The 23,667-nt window shown below is 42.4% G+C and overlaps 1 protein-coding gene across 1 annotated transcript in view; it reads left to right on the top strand.

Moving 5' to 3' along the window:
• Kcnq3 (potassium channel, voltage gated KQT-like subfamily Q, member 3) overlaps positions 1-19,109 on the top strand; it is a 247,272-nt gene extending 228,163 nt beyond the window's left edge. The window contains exons 9-16 of the mRNA XM_013025131.1: positions 505-599; positions 4,779-4,805; positions 10,126-10,328; positions 11,220-11,322; positions 12,294-12,425; positions 14,420-14,518; positions 16,342-16,426; positions 18,129-19,109. Of these exons, the coding sequence (XP_012880585.1) occupies positions 505-599; positions 4,779-4,805; positions 10,126-10,328; positions 11,220-11,322; positions 12,294-12,425; positions 14,420-14,518; positions 16,342-16,426; positions 18,129-18,857 (1,473 nt within the window). The 3' untranslated portion in view covers positions 18,858-19,109. The remainder of the gene's footprint in view (positions 1-504; positions 600-4,778; positions 4,806-10,125; positions 10,329-11,219; positions 11,323-12,293; positions 12,426-14,419; positions 14,519-16,341; positions 16,427-18,128) is intronic.
• The last annotated feature ends 4,558 nt before the right edge of the window (positions 19,110-23,667 follow it).

The raw sequence follows: 23,667 nt of genomic DNA, 5'->3' as shown, positions 1-23,667 counted from the left end.
TATCCCAATCATAGCTACCTGAACGCTCAAGGCACACTCACCCTTGTGTGAATGTGTGTCCAGTGTTAGCGTTGTGTTTAGCTCTGCTCCAGCGTGGTACCTGATGGCATTCCACATGTTGCAGTTTTAAGATTAGTCCCCATTATCCGCCAAGCCCTGAGCCATCAGAACACTCCAGAAGTTCTACCATCTAAAGATCAAAACCTCTTTTCCCAGGCTCTCTCTTGCACTCAGAAACTCTTCCTAGTCCATTGACTGAGCAGTCTCAGAGAACATTCTAGAAGGAGTCGTGCATGTTCTCACCAACCATAATCACAATTATAACTCCAAGATAGTCAAGAAAGGTTTTCTTCCTAAAGGAGCTAGAATAAACCGAACTGTCTCAGTTGCTCTGGTGGCTTAATTGCACATTTAAACTCTTAGTGGTCAGGTGCCCAAAAGTTGTGATCATGTCATGCAATTCTGTGGGGAAGTTTCATCCTGTCTCTCTTTTCCCCTCTGCAGGCTGCCTGGAGGTATTATGCTACCAACCCCAACAGGTTGGACCTTGTGGCGACCTGGAGATTCTATGAGTCAGTTGTCTCCTTTCCATTCTTCAGGCAAGTGCTCGCTGGTCTGCACACTCAGAGTGTGGCTGGCCATCCCTCCTGTGGAATCTATTTGTGCTGTGGTCTCAAAGTTTCCCTGTGGAGTCATCTTTCAAGGCTACAGGGAATGATCAACGTGGACTATGCCTTAGTATCACCTAGGCATTTATAAAGCCCTAGTGCCCATGCTATATCCCAGGCTAATTAAGTTAATATCATCACCGAATCCTGATGCTTCAAGACTGAGCCTTGGGCATCAGTATTTTTAAAGCATTCTGGAAGAATCCAGTTTGTTGCTGGAGGTGACCAGTTGGACAGCTTGAAGTAGCAGATAACAAGATAAGATCTGATCTATGTGGGAGGAGGGTCAGAGGGCAGAGGAAATGGGAGCCAGTACAATCAGACACCCCAGCCATCCTGGAATGCCCTTTACCTGGCTGTGTTCTGCATCCCCAGACCACTGTGGGCTTCAGAGAAAGGAAGAGGAAAGGGAAGGGCAAAGGAGTCCTCTGGGGACCCAGCGATGCCACTTTGTGTTCTCAGAAAATGGAATTAAAGTGCTCAAGGGAGGCAGTAGATAACCTGTTCCCATGACCAGCATATAGAAAAAAGGAAGAATAAATTAGCATACATTGGATGTTGGATGTGTTCCAAGTTCATATTTCATTTGGTTCTCACAGAGCTCCTCTGAGCTAAATCAGAGGTTCTCAAAAGTAAAGATGTGTCAGAACTGAGGGGGTATTTTGAAAAGGCAAAGCCATCATCCACCTTCAGCAGCTCTGATGGAAGTGTGGTAGTATGAGCTTCCTGAAGGAGACCCTCAGCATCATGTCTCATGCTGTTTCAGAGTCACACCAGATGGCATGCTGAATGGTTGATGGTACCAGGCTCCACTCATTGTTTCGACCAGCAATGTGGGGCATTTTGACCAGTGTGTTAACCGCATCTAGAGGCTGCTAGTGCCTATGGCCTTCTCCCCAACAGGGCGTCTAAACAGGCTGCTCCTTCCTGGGATTTTGATACTATTGTCCTGAGCTCAGAATTTTAAGTCTCTGGATAGATGCTGGACTCCTAGAGTCATCTTTGACATAGACAGACAGCGTTCCTGTCACACTAGCATTTTGAAGGGCCATAGTATGACCCCATAGTAGAGAAGTGACTCCTTTTATTGCCTTCTACTCCATCACAAACAGTGTAGGATCTGTTGATCTCTGGACACTGCCTTGTTTATCTTTCCATTATCATTTCCAGATTGTACTAAACAATTTAAAGAACTAGCAGAAAATTATATTTGATTAACCCATTTCCCTGTTATAAAACATGAACAAAAACTTGCAGTGGGCAAACATGACAAATGGAAAGTTGAAACTTTACCCTGAACTTCAGGACCTAAAAACCAGGCCCTACACACATCTCTCATCTACTCCACCAGTGTGTTTTCACTTCTCAAGGGGATCTGGGGCAATGAGCCTCTTTCAATTAGAAGTCTTCAGACTGTCAGTATTTTTGAACCCAGCGTATATGCTGAGCACTGGGTGAAACTAAAGCCAAAGCCTTGGCTAACGAAGCTTTGATCCTGAAGGTAATGAGAAGCTATAGGAGCAAGAGAATAATACAATCAAGTCTGTGTTCCAGGAAGCTGGCAGAGTTTGAGGATGGAAAATGGATGAAGTGGACTTAAGATTCAAGACAAAGCGATCAGGTTGCATATGTTTTCAGGCAGGGCTCAGGGTAGGAGGAAATTAGACTACTACCTTGCAGTTTAACAAAATGAGTATCAGGAAGTTAGGACCTGTTTTGTCAGGAGTGGGTGAGGCCAAGGGGAGGGGGAAGCATGAACAGAGAGAGGGAGGTGGATAAATACAGTCATAATGTTCAATGTGGAACCAGGAAAACTGAGGGGAGGGGAAGGGATACTGATGCAAGTGGTGACATTGATCAAGGTGCATTATACTCATAAAATGGTACGTGGAATTGAAACCCCTTTGTACAACTACTTAATGATAACAAAAATTTGACTACAAAAAGAAAGAAATTAGGGCTTGGACCAGCTCACAATGGATGGATGATTTGAGAAAGAGCTGTGGAGAAAAGAGGAATCAAGTTTTTGAAAAAATGAATGCTAAGTTTGGATGAGGGTACTTTACCGAGTCTTAGGAATTATAATTAATCTTAATTGCTCAGAATATAATCTATATAGTTCCCTTCCTTTCTATAATTCTAGTTTTGCTATCATTTCTAAGACTTAGGGTAGCATACAGCAAAGTCTTCCTAGGATGGGCAGGTGGTTTAATCTTAAGAGAACACAATGACCTTGAGCTCAAAAACAAAATATGTACACCCACGTTGGATGCGGAACCAAGATGATTTTCATTTGCTATGTATCTCAAGGTCTTGGCAATGGGCCTATTCTTTTGGGTTGATTTATTATAAATAAGGTATTGTCCTGGCTGTCAGAGACTCCGAGGGCTACATTGTGCTGCCAGACAGCTGCTGTGATACGGGAATGGCTTTTAAAGGAAGAGAGAACATTTCTTTCTTTCTTTTTTCCCCCAAGGACAAAAGTACAAAGTCACTAGAGACATTCACTTAGCAACCATTCTGCAACAAGGCAATTCCTTGGGAAAAGAATGTCCCTGAATTCCAACTCAGGCCATGTGATAAGGGTAAAGAAATAAGTGATAATATGCTGGTATGTCACCTGCCTTTGTTAATTTTTAATAACCATTATATTGAGATATGTTCCCCTACCCATGCAATGTACAGGCTTTAAGTAGAACATTTGGTAATTTCAAGAATATTCACGAAAATTTGGGTATCTGTCACCACTCTGTAATTCTAGAATGACTTTATTACACCAGAAAGAATGCCCATACTCATTAGCAGTTACTCTTTGGTTTTACATTCTATTTACTTTCAGTTGATAAACTTGATAAACATTTGAGCTGTTTCAATTTTTGAGTTTGTATGAATAATGCTCCTAAGAACATTTTGCTCTGTGGACACATTTTCAACTTTTTGGGAGAGATACTTTTGAGTAAAATTGGTTAACCTTTGTCTCACATTTTGAGGAATTATTGAACTGTGCTCCACAGTTGCTAGACCATTTTACACTTCTGCCAAGGTTTGAAAGATGGGATTGTGTAGCCCAGCTCAGTAATGGGGCCATATAAAACTTTCTGCTCAGTATAGGAATCTAATTGTCAGTTATGTGTTTTGGTATAGTAATGATAGATGATACTACTTGTTTTTAATTTTTTCTTGATTACCACTTATTTGAATTACAAAGAGCCTGGCCTATTGCAGGTGTTTAGTCTATACTGGACAGGAAGGATATAGATAGATGGATTCTTTAGCACAGAGAAGGTGAAGAAGGAAGGAAGACACTGTGTGTCTTAATTTTAGTCTTGGGCACAGGGTTCAAGCACGGTATCAGTCTACCCCAAAAGGTAGACTGAATGGATGAGTCCTCTTCATATTCCATGAAGGGAAGAGGAAGGGGACTCTAAGCAGAGCCTGAATAATAGCTCAGCATCCTAACTGTGCGCAAAGCACGTGTGCTGGAGCACTCACATGGTCTAGGTTCAGATCCTGACTCAGCTGCTTCATGAGACCTTCATTTGATTTCTCAATGCCTCAGTTTTCTCATCAGGAAAATGAGATGTTAATAGTACTTATATCACAAAGTTTTGTGAGGTTTGAAAGAGGTAATGCATAAATGGCACTTTAGCTATTATCTGATGATAGAGGACCAAGGGATGAAATCGTTTGCTCAGTGAAGGTTCACAGGCCAGACATTATTGACTCTGATGATAATGGTGGTGGCAGAGTGGCAGAATGTGGAGCAGCTACACCATGACACTCATGGCTCTCTGATCTGTCTCCACTATTAAACACCCTTAAACCCAAAACAAGCCTTGAAGTACAGTCGGTACTTACCATTTTCTGAATGAATGAATGAATGAAAGAATGAATGAGCAGCTGAGAAGATCTTGAACACCTGGAGCCAAATGGTTGCTGCAGAAGAAGTCTGGCTGGGAAAATCTTTTTGTTACTTTCTCTCCACCATCCCCATCTGTCCTAGAGTGCCCTCTCTTTACTTTCAAAGGGAAACTTTGGGGAAAACTTTGGAGAGGGGTTCCACTGTTGCACATAACATGCTCTCTTTTCGTCTCTCTCTTCTCCTTACAGGAAAGAACAGCTAGAAGCAGCAGCCAGGTAAGTTTCTAACTGTGAATCTTCCTCCTCTCCTCACTGTCATGCATAGATCTTTGGGGTCATTCTCCTTGCTGACCACGTATGCTGCAACTAGATTTACTCAAGGGCAACTGCATAGAAATCACAGCCACAGCCTCTAGATGAATGAGTCCTCTGGGCTAGGTTCAGAACATGTTACCTCATGCAGTCTTCACGGCATAAAGGGAAGTCTAGGCTGTGATATTTTCAAGGCAGGTATCTGTGTTGACAACACCTGCTTGTTTGAGCCCACTTGTTCAATTTATATTTGCAAACAATTCAATCTGAACAACGGCCTTCAGGTTTCTTCTGTGCATCTGTCTTCAAAAGGGGAAAAAAAATGTCTCAGGAACCTTCTGCTCCACATTCTGCCACTCTGCTCTGTGAAATAAATAGGCATGCTCTCCACAACTTTTTGCTTTAGGAAAAGTTGTGGAGAGCATGCCTATTTATTTCACATCTCTTTACCTCTGAATTAAGAGATGTGGTTTTCTCAGAGAAGGATGAAAATATGGGTTACATTTATTTGGTAAAACATTGTTGGCTCTAGGGTGACAGTTTCATAATATTCCCAACCAATTCTGGCCTAGAAGGAGGACAGGGACAGAGCTGATGCTCTCTAAGTCAACAGTATGGGTCAATCCAGTCAATCCAATGGCCAGTCCCGTGGAGCAGAGAGGCTTGTGAGAGGAAGAGCACCTGTGAACACCGGACATTAGTATGGAACCTGCCCAGTCAAGGAAGTCTGGCCAAAGGCGAATGCATATGTTCAGCATAACACATAAGATCATTTAATTTCTGTCTGGGGACAGGTCTGTCATCCAGTAGAGGGCTGGGGGAATTTACCCAGTTACTCTCAGAATATAGAAATTCCATCGTTTATACCTTTGTTTTGTTTTTATTCCATTTTTAAAATATGGGAACTGATTGCACACTTCATGAAAGGGTACATTTCATGTGGTCTTTCTCTTCCCATTAAAAACTTCATTCCTAAGACATAAGTACTGTCACAGCCTCCTTACTTGGTTCCTAAAGACTGAAACCATGCCTATACCTCGTTATCTACCTACTGGTCATTGGTGGCTATATTACCACAAACATGACTCCAAACAGGTATAATGGCACACCTATACTTATCTAGGTACAACTGTATCAAGCATGACTATACTTGGATGTCTTAGAATTATACCCGATTGACTTATAACAACAAAGATTTATTCTCTCTCAAAAGAGACTGGAATTAAGAAAACAAGTTGTCTGGGCAGTACTCTTTGCAGAGCCATTGGGGAGGGTGGGGAGTGAAGCTGCCTTGCTTCCTCTTGCCTTCTAATGGTTTCCAGTGGAAATCTTTCATTCACATTCCTTGGCTTGTAGACACATCACTCCAATCCCTGTCTCCATCATCACATGGCTTGCTTTCTTCTAACTCTGTCTGTCTCTATCAAATCTCCCTTTTTTTTCTTATAGAAACCAGTCAAAGGATTAAATGCACATCTAATTCCCCTATGATTCATCTTAACTTGGGTATATCTATAAAGGTTGTTTTCACAACCTTTATAAGCATGGTCTAGGGTTTGAACTTGTTCTAAGGGGATCCCATTCAACCCTCTGCCATCAAGAAAGGCAAGTGTGATGGGTTTGCATATGGTAGGGAGCTGTCTCTGCAGATTCTAAGACCTGTAGTTTTGAGAAGGACTGTTTTGAAAGGGTTGGGTTTCATTGTGCCCCCTACACTGATAATGCTCATAGATTTCCAGACTCGCTGGGTCAAACCATACAGACCACTGGGCTCAGCAGAGCTCACTTCACAAACCTGTCCACAGGAGGAAGAACTAGATAAACACATTGGGCTCTTTCAAAACTGTGATGTGTGTGTGTGTTTCTAACCTAAGAGCCAGTGATGATTCTGCTAGTTCCTGCTGGAACCACCCATCTCCTCCCAGCCTAGCCTAGCCATTCATTTAGGAGCCTCTTGTCACCTGGGCCAAGTTCCCTCACCACTAGATGGCAGCCATTGGGCCGTGATTCCCAAGCACCTGAGGTCCTGTGTGCCTTGATCTTGGGGCCTAACTAGCAGAACTGAAGCCAGGTGATTTTCACGCATAAGACACTGTGGGTTAAAATTCATTTTGAACAATTTCAGCTGTGTCATTTTGGGCAGATTCCTGAGTCTGCCTGTTTCCTTCTGGATATGAAGTGTATAGTTAAAACAAAACAAAACACCTACCTCCTAGGACTATTGAAAGACTGTTCTCTTAGAATCCAGCTGGACCATTGGTAAATACTCGACTTGCCTTTGTTATTGTTGTTGGATTGGCATCCACATTCCTAGATTTTCTGGGCCCAGGGTCATTTCATATGACATAGGACTGGCTCAAGAACGAATGGAAATAGCTTTGAATTTTGGCTTTGTTATAACCTTCCTTTTATCCTCCTTCCCTCCTATCTTCTTTACCGACTCCTTCCTTTGCATCCTCCCGCCTCTCTTCATTCCTCTTCCTTCCCTCCCTCCTTCCTTTCCTATCTTCTTCCTGTCTTCTGTTTTTTCTTTCTTCTTCATTTTTCTTCCTTTCTTCTTTCCTCTATTTTCTTTTCCTTCCTCCTTCCCTTCCTCCTTCTTCTGTCGCTCCTATTCCTCCCTTCCTTTCTTCTTTTCTTTCTTCCTTCCCTCCCTCCTTTCTTCCCTAAACACTGAGCACTATGACCTGAGGTAGGAGCCAAGGACAAGATCTGTAGAAGCCAGGGTAGAGTATCCTTAACTTTACTTTTCTGTCACCATCCGTGTTTAGTTTTACAAATTCATGCTTAGAGGTTGTTCATCTGTACTTAGCAAATCAGGGACTCTGGTTTTCTTAGGAAATCAAATGTCTGCTCTGAGGAGGATTTTTCTTGCAAGATCTGCAGGACCTTCCTAGAACAAGGTCTGAGTTATACACTAGAAATCCATAGGGAGGAATGGAAATGGGTTTTAAATTTCAGAGGTGAACTTTGCCCCACATTTGATTATCCTTGGAGGACTTAGATTTCAAGCAACATGATTAAGAAGCTGAGATCCATTTTGCTAGAGGAAGAATCCTTAAGCCTCTTAGGGGTGATAGCTGCGGGCTACTCAGAGCTGAGGTTTCTGACTTCTGCTGACATGTATAGATTTCTAACAAGGTCTAAAGTGTCATTTGTGACCAGTGGGGTATTAAATGAATATGGCTAAAGCAATTTAGACTCTTAGAGGTTGCAGTGAAGCAGTGAAACACTGAAATGCCAAAGAAACCAAATTCTAAATCCAAGCACATAGGAAATGAGAGACTCTTCTCATTATCTTTCTGATATTCAACAATTAAACTGAAATTTCAAGGCAGGAATAAGTAGCTGCTATTAACTTTTGTCATGCTTAGTTTATTTGGAATTCAGCTCCTTACAAATCTCCTCTTGAGGTGGACTACAATGACAATATTGAGTTTTGAGACTTACATTAAGAAGTATTATAAGATAATATACAAATCCCTAAACCCAGCTCAGCTCAGCTTTTTAAAAAGCAAGGAAATTGGATCCCTCCTTTTCACAGATGCCATCAGACTTCCACTGCTTCTGTGGGAAGAGGATTATTTACCAAGATAACGATGACAGCCAGCATGTACTGAGTATTTCCTGTACCCTAGACAGTAGGCCAAGCAATTTATGTACATTGCCTCATTAAACTCATAATCGATACGTGATGTGTAGTGTGTGATTATCATCTTGCATGTGAGCAATCGGGGGAACAGAGAGCACAAATTACATGTCCTAGGCCACATGCTTTGTCAGGATGTCTCCACTGAAGTGGGTTTGCCCCAGAGCCCACAACCTGAAGTGCTATGTGGAGCAGCCAGATATGCTGAGCAGGGAGGTTTGCAGGGCCTAAAGATAATCGAGCAGAGTCACTTTCTCACCAGGCTACATAATCCCACGAGACAAGCATTTATAGAAATGTAAACTTCATAGTGTATTGTTAAATACTGGGACAGAAAAATACCATGTCCTCTTTGGAGTATGCCAGATTTCCAAGAAGAAATGCTTAGCCATAATTTTGAAAGGCACAGAGGAATGAGATTGCCTAAGAAGGCAAGAAAGGACATACCAACAAAAACATGGGTTGTGTGTGTGTGTGTGTGTGTGTGTAGACCTCTTTTAGCAGTATGGCAATGAACATGGATTCCTTCTTAGAATAATAATTCAGGATCCATGAATAAAATGTAATATGCAGTTGTAAAAAGAAATGGATCATATTGACACAGTTATCAATACATTGAAAACTTTGAGCTATCGTCAAGCAAGTGACCACCTTAGTGAAGGATCTAATGCCAGGTTGAATACCCTTGCCCCCTTGAAGCTGTAGTGAGCAAAACCAATACCTTGAGATAATGAATAAAATTACCTGGGGTTCCTGTTGTGAACAGTCATAAGCACTGGGTGGTTTGTCACCTATACTTATAACTGAATGCAAAATTGGCACAGTTGTTTCCACCCGGGAGTCTGTCCATGGGGTCTGTCTGGGGGCAGCGGGTTCATGGTGCCTGCTTTGTGTCATACGCATCATTCCACTCCTTAGAGAGGGCATTCAGTAAGGATTCTTCCATGTTAGTCACTTTCAGACACCATGAAATGATAAACAAAAAATTAATACACACTAGAAGGACAAATCTTTGCGGAAAGGCGCTTTAGAGCAACTCCTTTTTATCCACAAGGGATGTGTTCTCAGACCCACCCAACTGAAACATCCTAAATGCATCATTTACTGCTCTTTTCCACACACAGACATACCAATGAGAGATTTCATTTGCAAATTAGACATGGTGAGAGTGAACCACAATAACAAAGAATTGCAACAATATACTCCAATAGAAGTTATGTGGCTATTCTTTTCCCTTCCCCACCATCTCCTCTCAAAATATCTTAACTGCTCACTGTATTATAGTATTATTTTCAGACAGGTCCCTGAAACTGTGGCAACGTTGGTAAGGGAGAATCATAATGTACCCTGTGTCCCGTTTAAGCTCCACTCCACTTAAGCGCATGGAGAAAGTGAAATTAAGGAATTTGCCCATGATCTAATCAGTAGTAAATGGCTGGGCTAGGACTGCAGTCTTTCCCCATCCTATTCTAAGCTGCTAAATCTGCTCGTTAGCACTGTGAGTGCACAGGACATTGTGGGTACACAGGTCCCTCCAACCCCTGGAGGAGAATGTGAGGGTCTTTATGGAGGGATGGGAAATTACAAGAGCCTACACTGAAGGAGGAAAATTGTTCACTTTTGCTTATTTTGTAGCCAAAAGCTGGGTCTCTTGGATCGGGTTCGCCTTTCTAATCCTCGTGGTAGCAATACTAAAGGAAAGCTATTTACCCCTCTGAATGTAGATGCCATAGAAGAAAGTCCTTCTAAAGAACCAAAGCCTGTTGGCTTAAACAATAAAGAACGCTTCCGTACGGCCTTCCGCATGAAAGCCTACGCTTTCTGGCAGAGTTCTGAAGGTAATGTCCTTCTTCTTCCTCACCTTCTTCCCCTCCAAGCCCCTCCAACTCCCTTACCTCTCCCTCTTACCACAAGATAGCCTGTCCCATTCTGCCCTGAAACAACTTCTTGCTTCATTTTTTTCCTGTCCTTTGGTCTGTAATGCGAGACTTAGAGGGGAGGGAGAGTCCTAATTCTATGTGCTCCTAGGCCAGAATCACCTCCTTTCCTAGGTTAAACCTTTCCTTGGACCCTTACAATATGTGATGATGACTCCTAATAGTGGCCATGGTGAAATATTTGTCATAGGAGTCAACTGGGAAGATGGAGAGAGGTGAAATAGAGAGCCAGGAGGAGGTTGACACATTATCTCCCCAGATAAGGAGTAGATAGGGCAGAAATGAATTCATAAGCCAAGGGGCTATAAGAACAATGGCCCCATGAGCTTCTTTTACTTATTAAATCAGGTGGGAAGGAAAGCACAAGAGCATCTTCAGTGCCTCCAGCCACCCAGCCCTTGACCTTCTTCAGACTGCTGGAGCCCTTATAAAGCTCAGGGATCTCCCAAAGATGTCAGGGTAGAGATGAGCGCATCAAGAATTCTGAGTCAAGTACGTCTGACCTGTGCTCAGTGCTGCTTGTTACTGCCTTCAGAGCAACTCCACATTTGTAGACCTCACCTGGCTCACCTGCTAGGCTTCTCCCCCACAGGTAGCCCTCAGCTGCTCACATCTCTGGAAAGTAAAGGGGAGATGAATGCACAGGGCAATTGGGATGCCAAGGAGGGGTGAACAATGCCACAAGCAGGAAGGAGAGTGGTTCCACAAAAGAGGGTTGGCAATGTTGACTCAACAGTGAGTCTCTGAGCCTCTCCACATGCCACCACCTGCATCGATGTGTTTCCCTTGCAGATGCTGGGACAGGTGATCCCATGGCAGAAGACAGGGGCTATGGGAATGACTTCCTCATCGAAGACATGATCCCCACCCTGAAGGCTGCCATCCGAGCTGTCAGGTGATGATCCTGTCCACCCCACCCCCACCAGGGAGCCTCCCCAGGCCGTAGTTCAAGCTCTATAGGACATGGCTTGCAAAGAACCTTTGGGCTTTGGGACGGGGCTAGATGTTCCTCTGATCACCTGGAGTCAAGTCCCATGGTTATGAAATCTTCTATGGAGGATTCTGTCTCCAGGAAAAAAAAAATGGTCATCATGTCATGAGTGAGTCCTGCTTACTTATGAAAGAGGACTGTCCTCCAACCAGCTCACTCCCCTCTGGCTTTAACCAGCATTCATTTTGAGGGATGTCTTGGTGAAGATACTGCCAGGGTATATTGACACGTTTTGTGTGCTTTGTTCCTCACCTGACTTTTCTTCTGTTTCTCTTCCTCCATACAGTTCTTTTTAATCAGCATTTTTTAACCAGATAATGAATTACAGAGGTTTTGTCTGTGTGTGAGGAGGCAAGTTAGGGGACAGAAATTAAGCAATCAAACCAAAAGAGAGAGAAAGAAGCTACTGACTGAAGAAAAGATATACTAATTGTCCTCAAAGAGAATGCAGTGTGTCAGTGACTAAGCGTACAAGCCTGTCAGGACACAGGCCTGAGCATAAAGACCAGCTCTGACATCATATCCAACATGTCCTTGGAGACATCAGAATTCTCTGAGCCACAGTTGCATCACATATAAATTACTCTATGAACACAATAGTCATAATATTTTGTCCACCATGCAATGAATGCTCAGAAAATGTTAGCTCTCATTGGTACTATAATTTTCTTTTTATTCAAATGATTGAAAGAGAGGTACTAACCAGTGAATTAAGTGTGGTTCAAAGGGATTAGCACCAGAAACCAAAGCTGAAAGTTCGCCCCATCAAGTGGATTCTCTTCCTTCTCTCCTTATGTCCCTAAGTTTTCTTGCCTCATTTTATATTTTTTCACTTTATACCCATGATATACAAATTCCTCTACTTTGCCTTGCAGAATTCTACAATTCCGTCTCTATAAAAAGAAATTCAAGGAGACATTGAGGCCTTATGATGTGAAGGATGTGATTGAGCAGTATTCCGCAGGACATCTGGACATGCTTTCCAGAATAAAATACCTTCAGACAAGGTAGGACCATCTATCCAGAGGGCCTGTATATTCCCAACCATTTGGGAATCAAAGACATGGGAACCCTGGAGATTAAGATGAAAGGCGTTCAGAAGTAATCCAAGGTGCGGGAGAGAAAGTTCAAGGGAGCAAATGCTCAACAAGCACTGTGAATGGCAGAGCCAACAAGTATCAGGCAGAGAAGTTCTAGGCCATTGTCATAGCCAAGGGCAGCTCCTTGACCAGGCCTGTTGGAGAGGAGAAAGGTCTGTGTCCAGATGGCTCCAGACAACAATGCTTTGGATGTTGACATCAAAACTGGGGTCATGTAAACTGTATCCAAGTGGCTAATTCTAAATGTAATTTTTTAACATTTAAAAAAGTACTACTAAGAATAGTGAAAAAATAGAAACAGCATCAGTTTCCTTTTTTGTGTGCCTCTATTATATGGAGCACAGGAATGTTGTACAGATTCATATCAAGGGCCTTAGAATGCAATTAGATGCTTATGACATAACAGGTGTCACATTTCTTATGAAAAAACAAAGCCAAAGGGACAAAGGACTAACAAAAAATTACTCCGCTAGTAAATTGAAGAGCAAATTACCACAGATTTATGTATGTTTCTGTATACATAATCTAGTAAACATGCCCTGCCTAGATTCTCTGATGGTATTTACTAATAAACAGCTGATTACAGTAGAGGCAGAGGCAGGAGGATCTTGAAATTGAGACCAGTCAGAACAAAGTTAGTAGACTCTCTTTTAAAAACCAAACCAAATTAAAACACACACACACACACACAAAACTAAAAACAAAAATGGCTGCAGGCATAGCTGACGTGGTTCAATAAATGCCTAGCTGAAGTGCAAAGCCTGGGATGCAATTTCTAATGCTACAAAAAGCATAAATAAGTGGCATACTGTATATGTTGTGATATGATTATAAAAATGCATACACATTCCCGCATACAGGGGGCTTAGAGAGAAAATGACATAATTCAAGTTGACATGAGTTCCTCCGGATTTTAGTCTCTTCATCCAAATAACAATTCCCCATTGGACTATCTTGCTATGTTAATACAGCGTCACGCTGAAGGGGCTGAAAGGTCATGATGCTGTCTGCGTGGAGGTAGGCTTATTCATAATCTTGCTTTGTACCTAGCTGGGACATCCACTTTTATTGCCTCCCATAGTGGCAAGCACAGAGTCAGCAGTACTTAATTCCCACTGAAGAAATGGATATGTGAATGGATTCTCAGCTTTACATGGTACTATTTATGCAAGGATGGCTCTCTGAGCAATGGAGGAAGAGAACATGATGTCTAAGACATGCCAGGCTCCAAGAATATTTTCCAATTTTAATGAGCATAGAATGTACTGTCCACTGTCATGGTTTTTTTTTTATATTTATCAGGAAAATGTGTTTCTGGGAATTGTGGCCGGAAGTTCCTTGTCTAGATGACAAATTGCATCTCCTCAGCCCTGCCGATATTGCAATGGAGGAGAGAGAGGGGAGGACTGATTTAAAATGATGCACAGCCTGTCAGCATGAGATGCAGTTCCCAAAGGGGAGACAGTGATCCAGGACAAGTCCGGATGTACAGTCTTAATGGTCATGCTGCCATGCCCCAACTGTACAGTATGGAGGAGAACATTTCTCTCCATCACAAGTTACCATCTCCTGCAGAAATGGAAGCTGGGTGCAGGAGCTGGGGTTGGAGCACCCAGAGATAGATGCGGTTATCTCAGTGGATTACCTGCCTCCCTTCACCCTGGAATGAAAAATAAAATGTTCTCAGTACCTCCAGGGGGAAAAATTACCATAACAATATACTGAGGCGACAAGCTTCTCTGTTTTGTTTTTTTTGCCTCACAGAATCTGTTTGTCTGTCTCTCTTCCTTTCTCTTGCTTATTCCAAACCCACATCTGAATTAGGAAAAAATAGAATGATATGTCTTTCTGAAAAACAAAACCTTGTGTTATGTAACTTCTCTTTTGTTTGTTTCTTTCAGAATAGATATGATTTTCACCCCTGGACCTCCATCTACTCCCAAACACAAGAAGTCTCAGAAAGGAGCAGCATTCACATATCCATCCCAGCAATCTCCCAGGTGGGGTTTGGGGTGGGCATGGATGGGGGAGGGAGGAAATGAGCGGGGGGGGGGGGAGGAAGGTGGCAAGGCCTGTGGAAGAAGCCTCTCTCCAGATCTCAGCATGGGTCCTTTATGTGGATGAAGAGAGTTGGAAGGCTGTTTCAGTTTGTGGCCACTTAAAAAAAGTGTGAACACAACACTTCCTGCCTCTCTTTCCATTCCATGCAGACAATACTCTTGTCTTTGGGTTCTGAAAATGAAATAATCATACCACTTTCCTAGCTACAAAGCAAGAGTTGACTTATAACTTCTGTTGGAGTGGGCAGAATACTTCCTGTTATCAGTATCCATGGGTTAGGTTAGCTGGTTTGGTTCGTCATGGACAATCTCCCCTGGGATTGACTGAAACCCTTCCCAAGACAAAACCAGAAAATGCAACCAGACACCAGGTTCCTGGCAAAATTATATCCACACAGCTCTCTGCCTTCCAAACATTTTGGGTAAATTTCCTTTAGAAATTCCACTGCTTGATTCCCAAATGTCTTTGAGGGAAGCAACACAAATAAGTGAAGGAACCTGATGCACCTTCTTTTTATAAAAGAAGCAAGAACATAAGCATGGTGGTAAGAAGCATCTACTCCTCAGAAGAGTAGTGGCTAGAGCAGGGCATGTAGGGACTGTGGGATGGAAGCCCCATGGTCCCATCTAAGAAACCTAAGCATTATTCTGTTTTGTTGTTTCTAATAAGAACAATGAGAATCCTCTTTCCAAGGTATTCCAGTATGTCCAGGAAAGCTGAATATTCGGACCTTCTGAGATGTCATTTTGAAGTTTTTTAAAACTTTCACAGGACAAAAAAAACACTTAAGCAAAACACACACACACACACACACACACACACACACACACACACACACACACAATGGATAAGCACAAACCAGGAGAACAGAACATAGGCCACTAACTTATGACATCTGCTTTAATTCAAGACCATTCAGGTAAAGTCGGGGACTTAGCAGGGGCCGCACCTCATGAAACGTGAATGGCTTTTTTTTTTTGCTACTCCTGGGGCTTGAACTCAGGGCCTGGCTTCTGTCCCTGAGCTTCTTTTGCTCAAGGCTAGCACTCTACCACCTGAGCCACAGTGCCACTTCCAGCTTCTTCTGTTTTTGTGGTCCTAAGGAATCAAACCCAGGGCTTCATGCATGCTAGGCAAGCACTCTACCACTAAGCCACACTCCCAGCCCATGAATGGCTTTGAGTAGTACTGAGTCTCTCTGAAACTTTGCATTTTTATAACATATATAAATATTGAATATTAACCACATATTATGTACCCCCCATCTTGATCCCATTTACATCAATCCCATTTTGGATTAGCATTTGTTTCCCATTCTTCCCAAAGTGGACCTGATGAAATATTTTACCCATTCCTTAGAGCTTTAGAGATTACACAACCCCTCCACCACTGTCTTACACACACACACACACACACACACACACACACAGTGAAAGGTCTCAGAGCTAGAAAAGCAAAGGGATTTAATTACAAGGATTTAAATACACTATACTCTGGTAGCTTCTTTATTAACAATACAAAGTGAAGCCTTCTTATTAGCGGCTTCACATTTGGCTTCCAAGTTTTCCTATGTGAAATCAGTCATGTTGAGACTCAGAAAATGCTGGCTTCTCTTGACTCACACGTGATAAATAGAATCTTTCCCTGGCTTCCAAGTGTGAACATGAGCACCATGGCTTGGGGGCGAGGGCTTGCTGAGCTGAGGTGGCCTTGCAGGGAGAAAGCATGCATGCAATCTATGGAGCTGTTGGTTTCTTCTTAGGAATGAACCATACGCAGCCAGAGCATCCACAGCAGAACCCGAAGACCAAAGCATGATGGGGAAGTTTGTGAAAGTGGAAAGACAGGTGGGTCTGGCCTTTCCCTCATTAGAAAGCAGAGGTGTAGGGTTTATTCGCAAATGCCATCTCCCTCTTCCTACCCTCCCTACTTCCCACCCCAGGCAGAAAAAATACTTAATTAATCCCATGTACCACTCAACAACAGATCTAGAAATGAATTCTATGATTCAGCCTTTAATGTCTAGTTGATCACATATAAGTTTACTAGTTGTCCTGAGCCTCAGGTGTCTTTGTCTAATAAGAGGTATTTTAATACCTTAAAAAAGTTTTAGTGAGAGTTAATCTAGATTATTAGCAGTGAACAGCCAACAACTGGTCACTACCACAACAACTGGTCACTACCATGACCATGTGCTACAGAATGATCCCTTAAAAAATACTAGTTCTCTGCTATTTCATGAGTCCTCAGTTCTTCTTCTGTCTTAGTTTTCTGTCCTTGTGTGGCCTGTATGTGTAGCCTAGAGGGGTGAAGGCTTTGAGTGAAAAACATTCAATGAAATCCTCTATAATGCACCTTGTATACCCACAGGAAAGTGCTTTATATTGTACCTTTATCCCATAATTTGCCAAAATTCATATTCAATAAAGGACACTGTGATTTCCCTACGATTCACATCAATCCCTTTATTTTATTCAGTCCCAAATTAGATCCATTCCAGAGATAGATAATTGAACATTTGAATGCTTATTCTTCCTTAGCATATCAACGATCTCATTGATCATTTTTATATTTATACTCTTAGTTCTATTTACTAACCTGGGAGAAGTTACTTCAGTGGTCTGTGCTGTTATTTCCTCATCTGTGAAACATAAAACACAGCAGTTTTTACCTGGTAAGACTGCTGTGAAAATCAAATGGGATCAGCAAAGTACATAAAAAAAGAATTCTTCTTGGTAGCTGCTCTCTAGGTATTAGTTCTTACCATGCCTCTGGAGCAGCCGGCCACAACCAAGTCCTGTGCTGCAGATCTCCATCTGTCAAAGGAGGGATGCACTTTCCTGACCACAGTATTTCTCGGTCAGTTGTCAGAGAAGGACACACACACACACACACACACACAGAATAGATGTGAATTGTCAGAAGGAACATCACACATATATGCACACACACCATATATATGCATTGTGAGAGATCAACATCCACATGTTTACACACACACTATGTATATGAACTCACAACATTCAAACCAGTGCCTGATTTAGGATGCAAGGCCACAGGCAGCTTTCTCTGTCACGTTAGGGTACCGAGTACAGTCTTTGATTCTGAGAAGCACCATCCTTGTTAACTACTTGCCTTGCATTTCTGAGTCCTGGGTAACCCAGAAGAAAAACACACACCAACAATCTACATACATCTACCTAAGGAACTGTTCACAAATCAAGAACTCCCGTCCCTTGAGCAAAGTGAAATCAGAATGACCACCTTCCCCACAGGGGGACAAGGAAAACCCCTGACTCTTATTCTCACACCTTCTCTCAGCATCCAGCCTTGGCTTACTAAAATACCCTTGCCTTGGTTGTTTCTCTACTGACATTTATATGCAGGGTTTGCTTCTTGGAGGTGTGAGTGAAATTAGCAGTTTCTGTGATTAGCTTGCAAGGCTTCTGTTGCTGTCTGAAAGTGAAAACCACGATTCCTCCCGCAGAGTAGCAACAGCCGCCATCTCCCAGGGGGGAACGGTAATGGCCAACTGCTTGTGTTTGGCAGGTGCAAGACATGGGGAAGAAGCTGGATTTCCTGGTGGACATGCACATGCAGCACATGGAGCGGCTACATGTCACTGAGTATCACCCGACTAAAGGCCCGTCCTCGCCAGCAGAAGGGGACAAGAAAGAGGACAACAGGTATTCTGATTTGAAAACCATCATCTGCAACTACTCTGAGACAGGACCCCCCGAACCCCCATACAGCTTCCACCAGGTGCCCATTGACAGAGTTGGCCACTATGGTTTTTTTGCACATGACCCGGTGAACCTGTCCCAAGGGGGACCCAATACCACAAAGACTCAGGCCACCCTTCCTTCCTCGGCCAGCACGCACGCGGAGAGGCCCACCGTTCTGCCCATCTTGACGCTTCTCGACTCTCGTGTGGGCCACCACTCCCAGGGAGAAGTGCACGGCCCCTCCTCTGACCACATCTCTCCCAGGCAGAGACGCAGCATCACCCGGGACAGCGACACGCCTCTGTCCCTCATGTCGGTCAATCATGAGGAGCTGGAGAGGTCTCCAAGTGGCTTCAGCATCTCCCAGGACAGAGATGATTATATGTTTGGCCCCAGTGGAGGGTCGAGTTGGATGAGGGAGAAACGGTACCTCGCCGAGGGGGAGACAGACACAGATACAGACCCCTTCACACCCAGCGGCTCCATGCCTCTGTCATCCACTGGGGATGGCATTTCGGATTCCATATGGACCCCTTCGAATAAGCCCACTTAGAAGGGGTCACTGACTGGCTCTTCCTGTCATGTAGACAGACCTTGTATAGCTCACTTACTCTCACACCCAGCGCTTACAGCGGGGACTCACGTGGCTATGTCAAGAGCATGCATGTGCGTGGTGGTCCCCACACGCAGGGGCTTCTCATGGCCTTCTTCTTCCCCATGTCACCGCAACGAAGCCACTTCCTTTTTCAGCATGGTTTGCATGACTGGACACTATATAAATGGCAGCACTAGTCTCTTCTAGGATTCACATTTATCTGCTGTTCTTACTTTTAATCACGATTGGACCAGTACAGGGAGAAATTATTGATGAGCCGTGCTATTTGTTTGTTTGGTTCACTGGTTTGGGTTTGGGTTTGGTAAGCAGAAGGCATAGTTTAAGTTATTTCTAGGATCATTGCCCCTTGGTGAAAGTGATCCAGTAATTCAGTGTTTTCGAAAGCAAGGAAATAACTTTCTCAACCAAAACACATTGCATCCAAGTGGGGCTGAAAACTGAGCAACATGAGAAAGAACAACAATAGCACATAAAACAAGATCCATATTCAATCTCCAAGGCCAAAATCTTTTTGAAACATATTTTTGGTTAAGGAAATGCTGGTGAAATCATTTTAAAGTTACTAAAGGGATCTGTCATTGGTCTGTCATTGTTCAATACTGTGCCTCAGTTTCCTCATTTGGAAAAGATATAGTTAATCTCAAGTATAGCATCTCCAGTGTGTTATGAATTGGCTAAGAGAGTCTCTCACTACACACACAAACACACACACACACACACACACACACACACACACACACACACACACACACACACTACAAACACTCAAATTAAAACAATTTCTAATTCATGTAACCAAAGATGAATGAAATGTCCCAGGAGTAGGATCCTCCTTTGTGCAGAATCTAAGTTCAATGTCATCAAACTGTGGTTCCAACTTGTACTTGTCCCTGTGATATTGGAGTATAGCATATCCATCTAAAGCAGAAATGAGAGTTAAGAGGCTATGCTGATTGTTTCTATTCAAAACTGAGACATTTTGGGCTCAGGTAAAATCACCTGTCCAGGGCAGTCTGTTCTACTCTGGTGAGTTGTGACTTAAAGACTCACCTGCTTACTCTCTCACTATCCTGGTCTTTTCACTCTGTAATTTGCATGATGTGCCAGAAATCATGCCCAGAAACCAGTACTATATGTCAGTGCAAAGCAATTCCTGCTAGCTTCCATGGTAGGAGGGGATGTCTACCTCTACTGGAAACCATGTTAGCTTGATGAATTGCATCTGGGATCCAGAAATTTTTTAAAAAAGTAAACTATAGCTATTGATATGCAAATAGGCAAAATTTCTAGAGCTCCAGTTTCACTCCCCTGGATATTTTTGGTGAAAATACTAGAACCACACCTTGAAGTATAAGCTAACAGCTTGGAGAACACTGCCCTAGTAAAGAAGTGGTAATATTAAGCACAAGCCAGCCAGTGATCCCTTAGGAGATGGAAAACTGGAAGAGGTTGTTAGGCTTGGGATGCACTAACCAAATGACCATACCACAGTACTGCAGTCCCAAACACAGCTGAGCACTGATTGTGCATGGTTGCTATGTAACCCTCAAAATATGCTGTGTAAATGTCTACATGGAATCAGCCCTAATATTCTTCCTCAGTCTTCTCAATAGCAATTGTTGCTAAGGCAGAAGGCTTTCTGGTTGTCTTGTCAATACCTTATGCAGGTGTTCTGCTCTGTACTTGGGAGAGAGATTGGCTCCTCTCAAACCCATGTATCAACGGGTCCTGTACAACAGACTAAGAACATGTTAATGATGAGATCTTGGCCCCTGATTATGGAACATTAAAGCCAAACCGTGAAATCTATGAATAAAGGCAGGAATTGTGAATAGTAGTAAGGATTTTACATGGGTCCCACAAACAGATATTGACTTTGACAGGACATAAACACAAGAATAATCACAAAAGTCAGACATGAAGCCATTCCACTTTGGTTTTGATTTGTCCTTCTGGCAATCTGAAAGACAAAAGGTAGGGACCATTTGGTCCTCTTTGTCCACTCCCTGCAATATGGTTTCAATAATGTCACTTACGGTATACCTAAAAAAAAAACTTGATGTCCCTTTATAGGGGTTTGGATCTTGGTTCTGCTCTTTCGGGCATGCTTTACCAAAAATGACTGTGCCATCTACCATCTACCATCTACCACATTACTATACTGATGTGTGCGTGCGTGTGTGTGTGTGTGTGTGTGTGTGTGTGTGTGTGTGTGTGAATTATTGGAAAGCAAAAAAAGATGGAGAATGTATCAAACGCTCCGATTATCTCTTCTAACTTTTTAACATTTTTTGCAGAACCTAAGAGCATCAGAATATTAAAAATTGATGCATTTTCCCAGGAATTTAATAGAGTTCTTAGTGAAAAGAGGGAGATTCTTATCCTCAAGGTCAAAATATTTACCATAGATGTAAAGATAAACTGATTTAGTTTGGTAAGAAGAAAGCATAGTTTAGGATCATTGCCCCTTTGTGAAAATCATCCAGCATTTAAGTAGTTTTGAAAGCAAAGAAATAACTTTCTCAACCAAAAACACATTGCATCCAAGTGGGGCTGACAACTGAGCAACATGAGAAACAAAACAAACAAACAAAAACAAGATCCACATTCAATCTCCAAAGCCAGAAATTTTTAAAGGTATTTTTTGTTAAGGAAATGTCGGTGAAATCATTTTAAAGCTCCTAAAGGAACCTGTCATTGGTTTGTCATTGCTCAGTACTGTGCCTCAGTTTCCTCTTTTGGAAAATTGGAGCTCCTATCAGTTGCCAAACCACAGGTGGGCAGTTTTGCTCCCTGCTGGATCACACAGCAAAAGCTGATGTTCATGGATCACAACCAGGTTGACCTGCTCAAGGTAGACACAAACTAAAGGCTTATGCCATGAATGGATGATAAGAAGTTAAGAGGCATCATTTCTCTTCTAGATAAACAACCATACTCAAGGGTCCTGGTATGATCCTTTTTTGATTTTTCCTTTACACCATATTCTAGAGAAGCAAGTGAAATCTGCTCAGGTTGTGTGCTCACAGAGAATACTATCAACCACATGACTAGCACCAAGGAAGCAGAAGCTCAGGGTCTGGATTTCCACATGAGTGGTAGGTAGAAACAGTGTGTGCTTCCACAGTGATCTTTCTGTCAGACAGAGGGACAAATTAGATTAGAGCATGTCAATGGAATTGATTAGCAAATGGGACCAAGACCCCACACTATACCAGTAGTTCTGTGGCTTACCTGGGGAATCACAGCAGTTTGGGCAAGGTCCTTTGAAATAGTGACAAATTAATTCCATCACAAAAGCTAGAAATGGTTTTCTCAGGTTCAGTTTGATCCCATTATGTGTATTTGCCTTCTCTGTGTTATGATACATAAAATTTTAACAATGGGGTCAAAGCAGTAGTTCAGTAGTAGAGTGCTTGTTTAGCATACATGAAGCCTTGGGTTTGGTCCCCAGTACTACAAAAAAAATAGAGGTCATTCTTTAGCAAGATCAAAACTAATAAGGTAAATCTTAATAAATATTAGCTGAAATTCTACTATTTGGTACTTGGTTCAGGAAAAAAAATACTTGAGATCAAGTGTGAGTTTTGATGATCAAATACTACAACACATACAAACACCTAAAAGTTAAGATAAACAGAAATGGAGAAGGAAAAAAGGTGGGATTTTAAAAGCCCACCAAATTGAGAGTCATTTTTCCATCCTGTTCTTGTACTTGCAATAGAAAATTCAGGCTTGACATGCCACTGATATTACAAAACCCTAATTTCCATGAAAATGTAAGCAAAAAACTTCCACATGATGAGGTCAAAACAAACTAGTTAACCAATAATTACACATCCTATGCCTATTTTTCTGATTTGTAGACACTGTGAGTTGAGAGAGTATCCGCAGAAAAAGACAATATAACAAGAGTCTACTCATAATTTGCCAAACTCATTCTCATTATTCTGTGCTACTGAGTGGGAGCATAATAAAAGACATTTTATATACTTATTTATTTGAAAGGGTTTATTAAACTCCACTATATGCCAAGAACTGAGCAACAGAAATCTGGAGATTAAAGACCCCAGTTTCTGCTATAAGTAGCCTCTTCCAAGTAATCCCTTGGAACTCTTCCTACGGAGAATGGAAAATACCTAATTTCATCAGCACAGACAATGCTTCACCAACAGAAATGCTTCCTACTTGGAAACAACCACAGGGTCAATACAGAAGAAAACAACAACAACAAAAATCACATCAAAATGACAGTGATCCCATCACTCCTACTGATGGCTGAGTGTGTTGCGCAGGCACTTTGAGTTTAGGTTTATTGCTTAAGACTTTATAGATCCAGATAAGCCATGCAAGAAGGTGATCTCTGAAAAAGAGTCTTGGAGAAACCAGCATTTACCTCCTCACTAAATCCCAGGCTGGATGCCAGGCAAGATGGAGGCCAATCAAGAAGCTGAGCTACTTCTATCTCATCATGCCCAACTACTGAACAGGGCACAGCACAATATTTATTTGAAGAGGACATTGCTCTGCCTGTGGGAACTTGCAGGTGAAATTCTTTGGGAGCAAGAGAAGAAATTTGCTGGAGGTCCTCTGAAGGCAACTGTACTTCTAACAATGCTGCCAGACACCCCGGATTGCCTCGCATCCTCGCTTCCTCAGAAGATGCCACAAAGCTGCTCTTTGGTTTTCATGAATGTTTCCAAAGCCTCTAAGACTGTCATGATTTTCTTTTCTTTCTGAAGCAAGG

Source organism: Dipodomys ordii, unplaced genomic scaffold (assembly GCF_000151885.1).
Source record: "Dipodomys ordii isolate 6190 unplaced genomic scaffold, Dord_2.0 Scaffold82, whole genome shotgun sequence".
Lineage (NCBI taxonomy): Eukaryota > Metazoa > Chordata > Mammalia > Rodentia > Heteromyidae > Dipodomys > Dipodomys ordii.
Note: the sequence above shows the minus strand (reverse complement) of the source record. Positions and strands in the feature narration are given on the sequence as shown.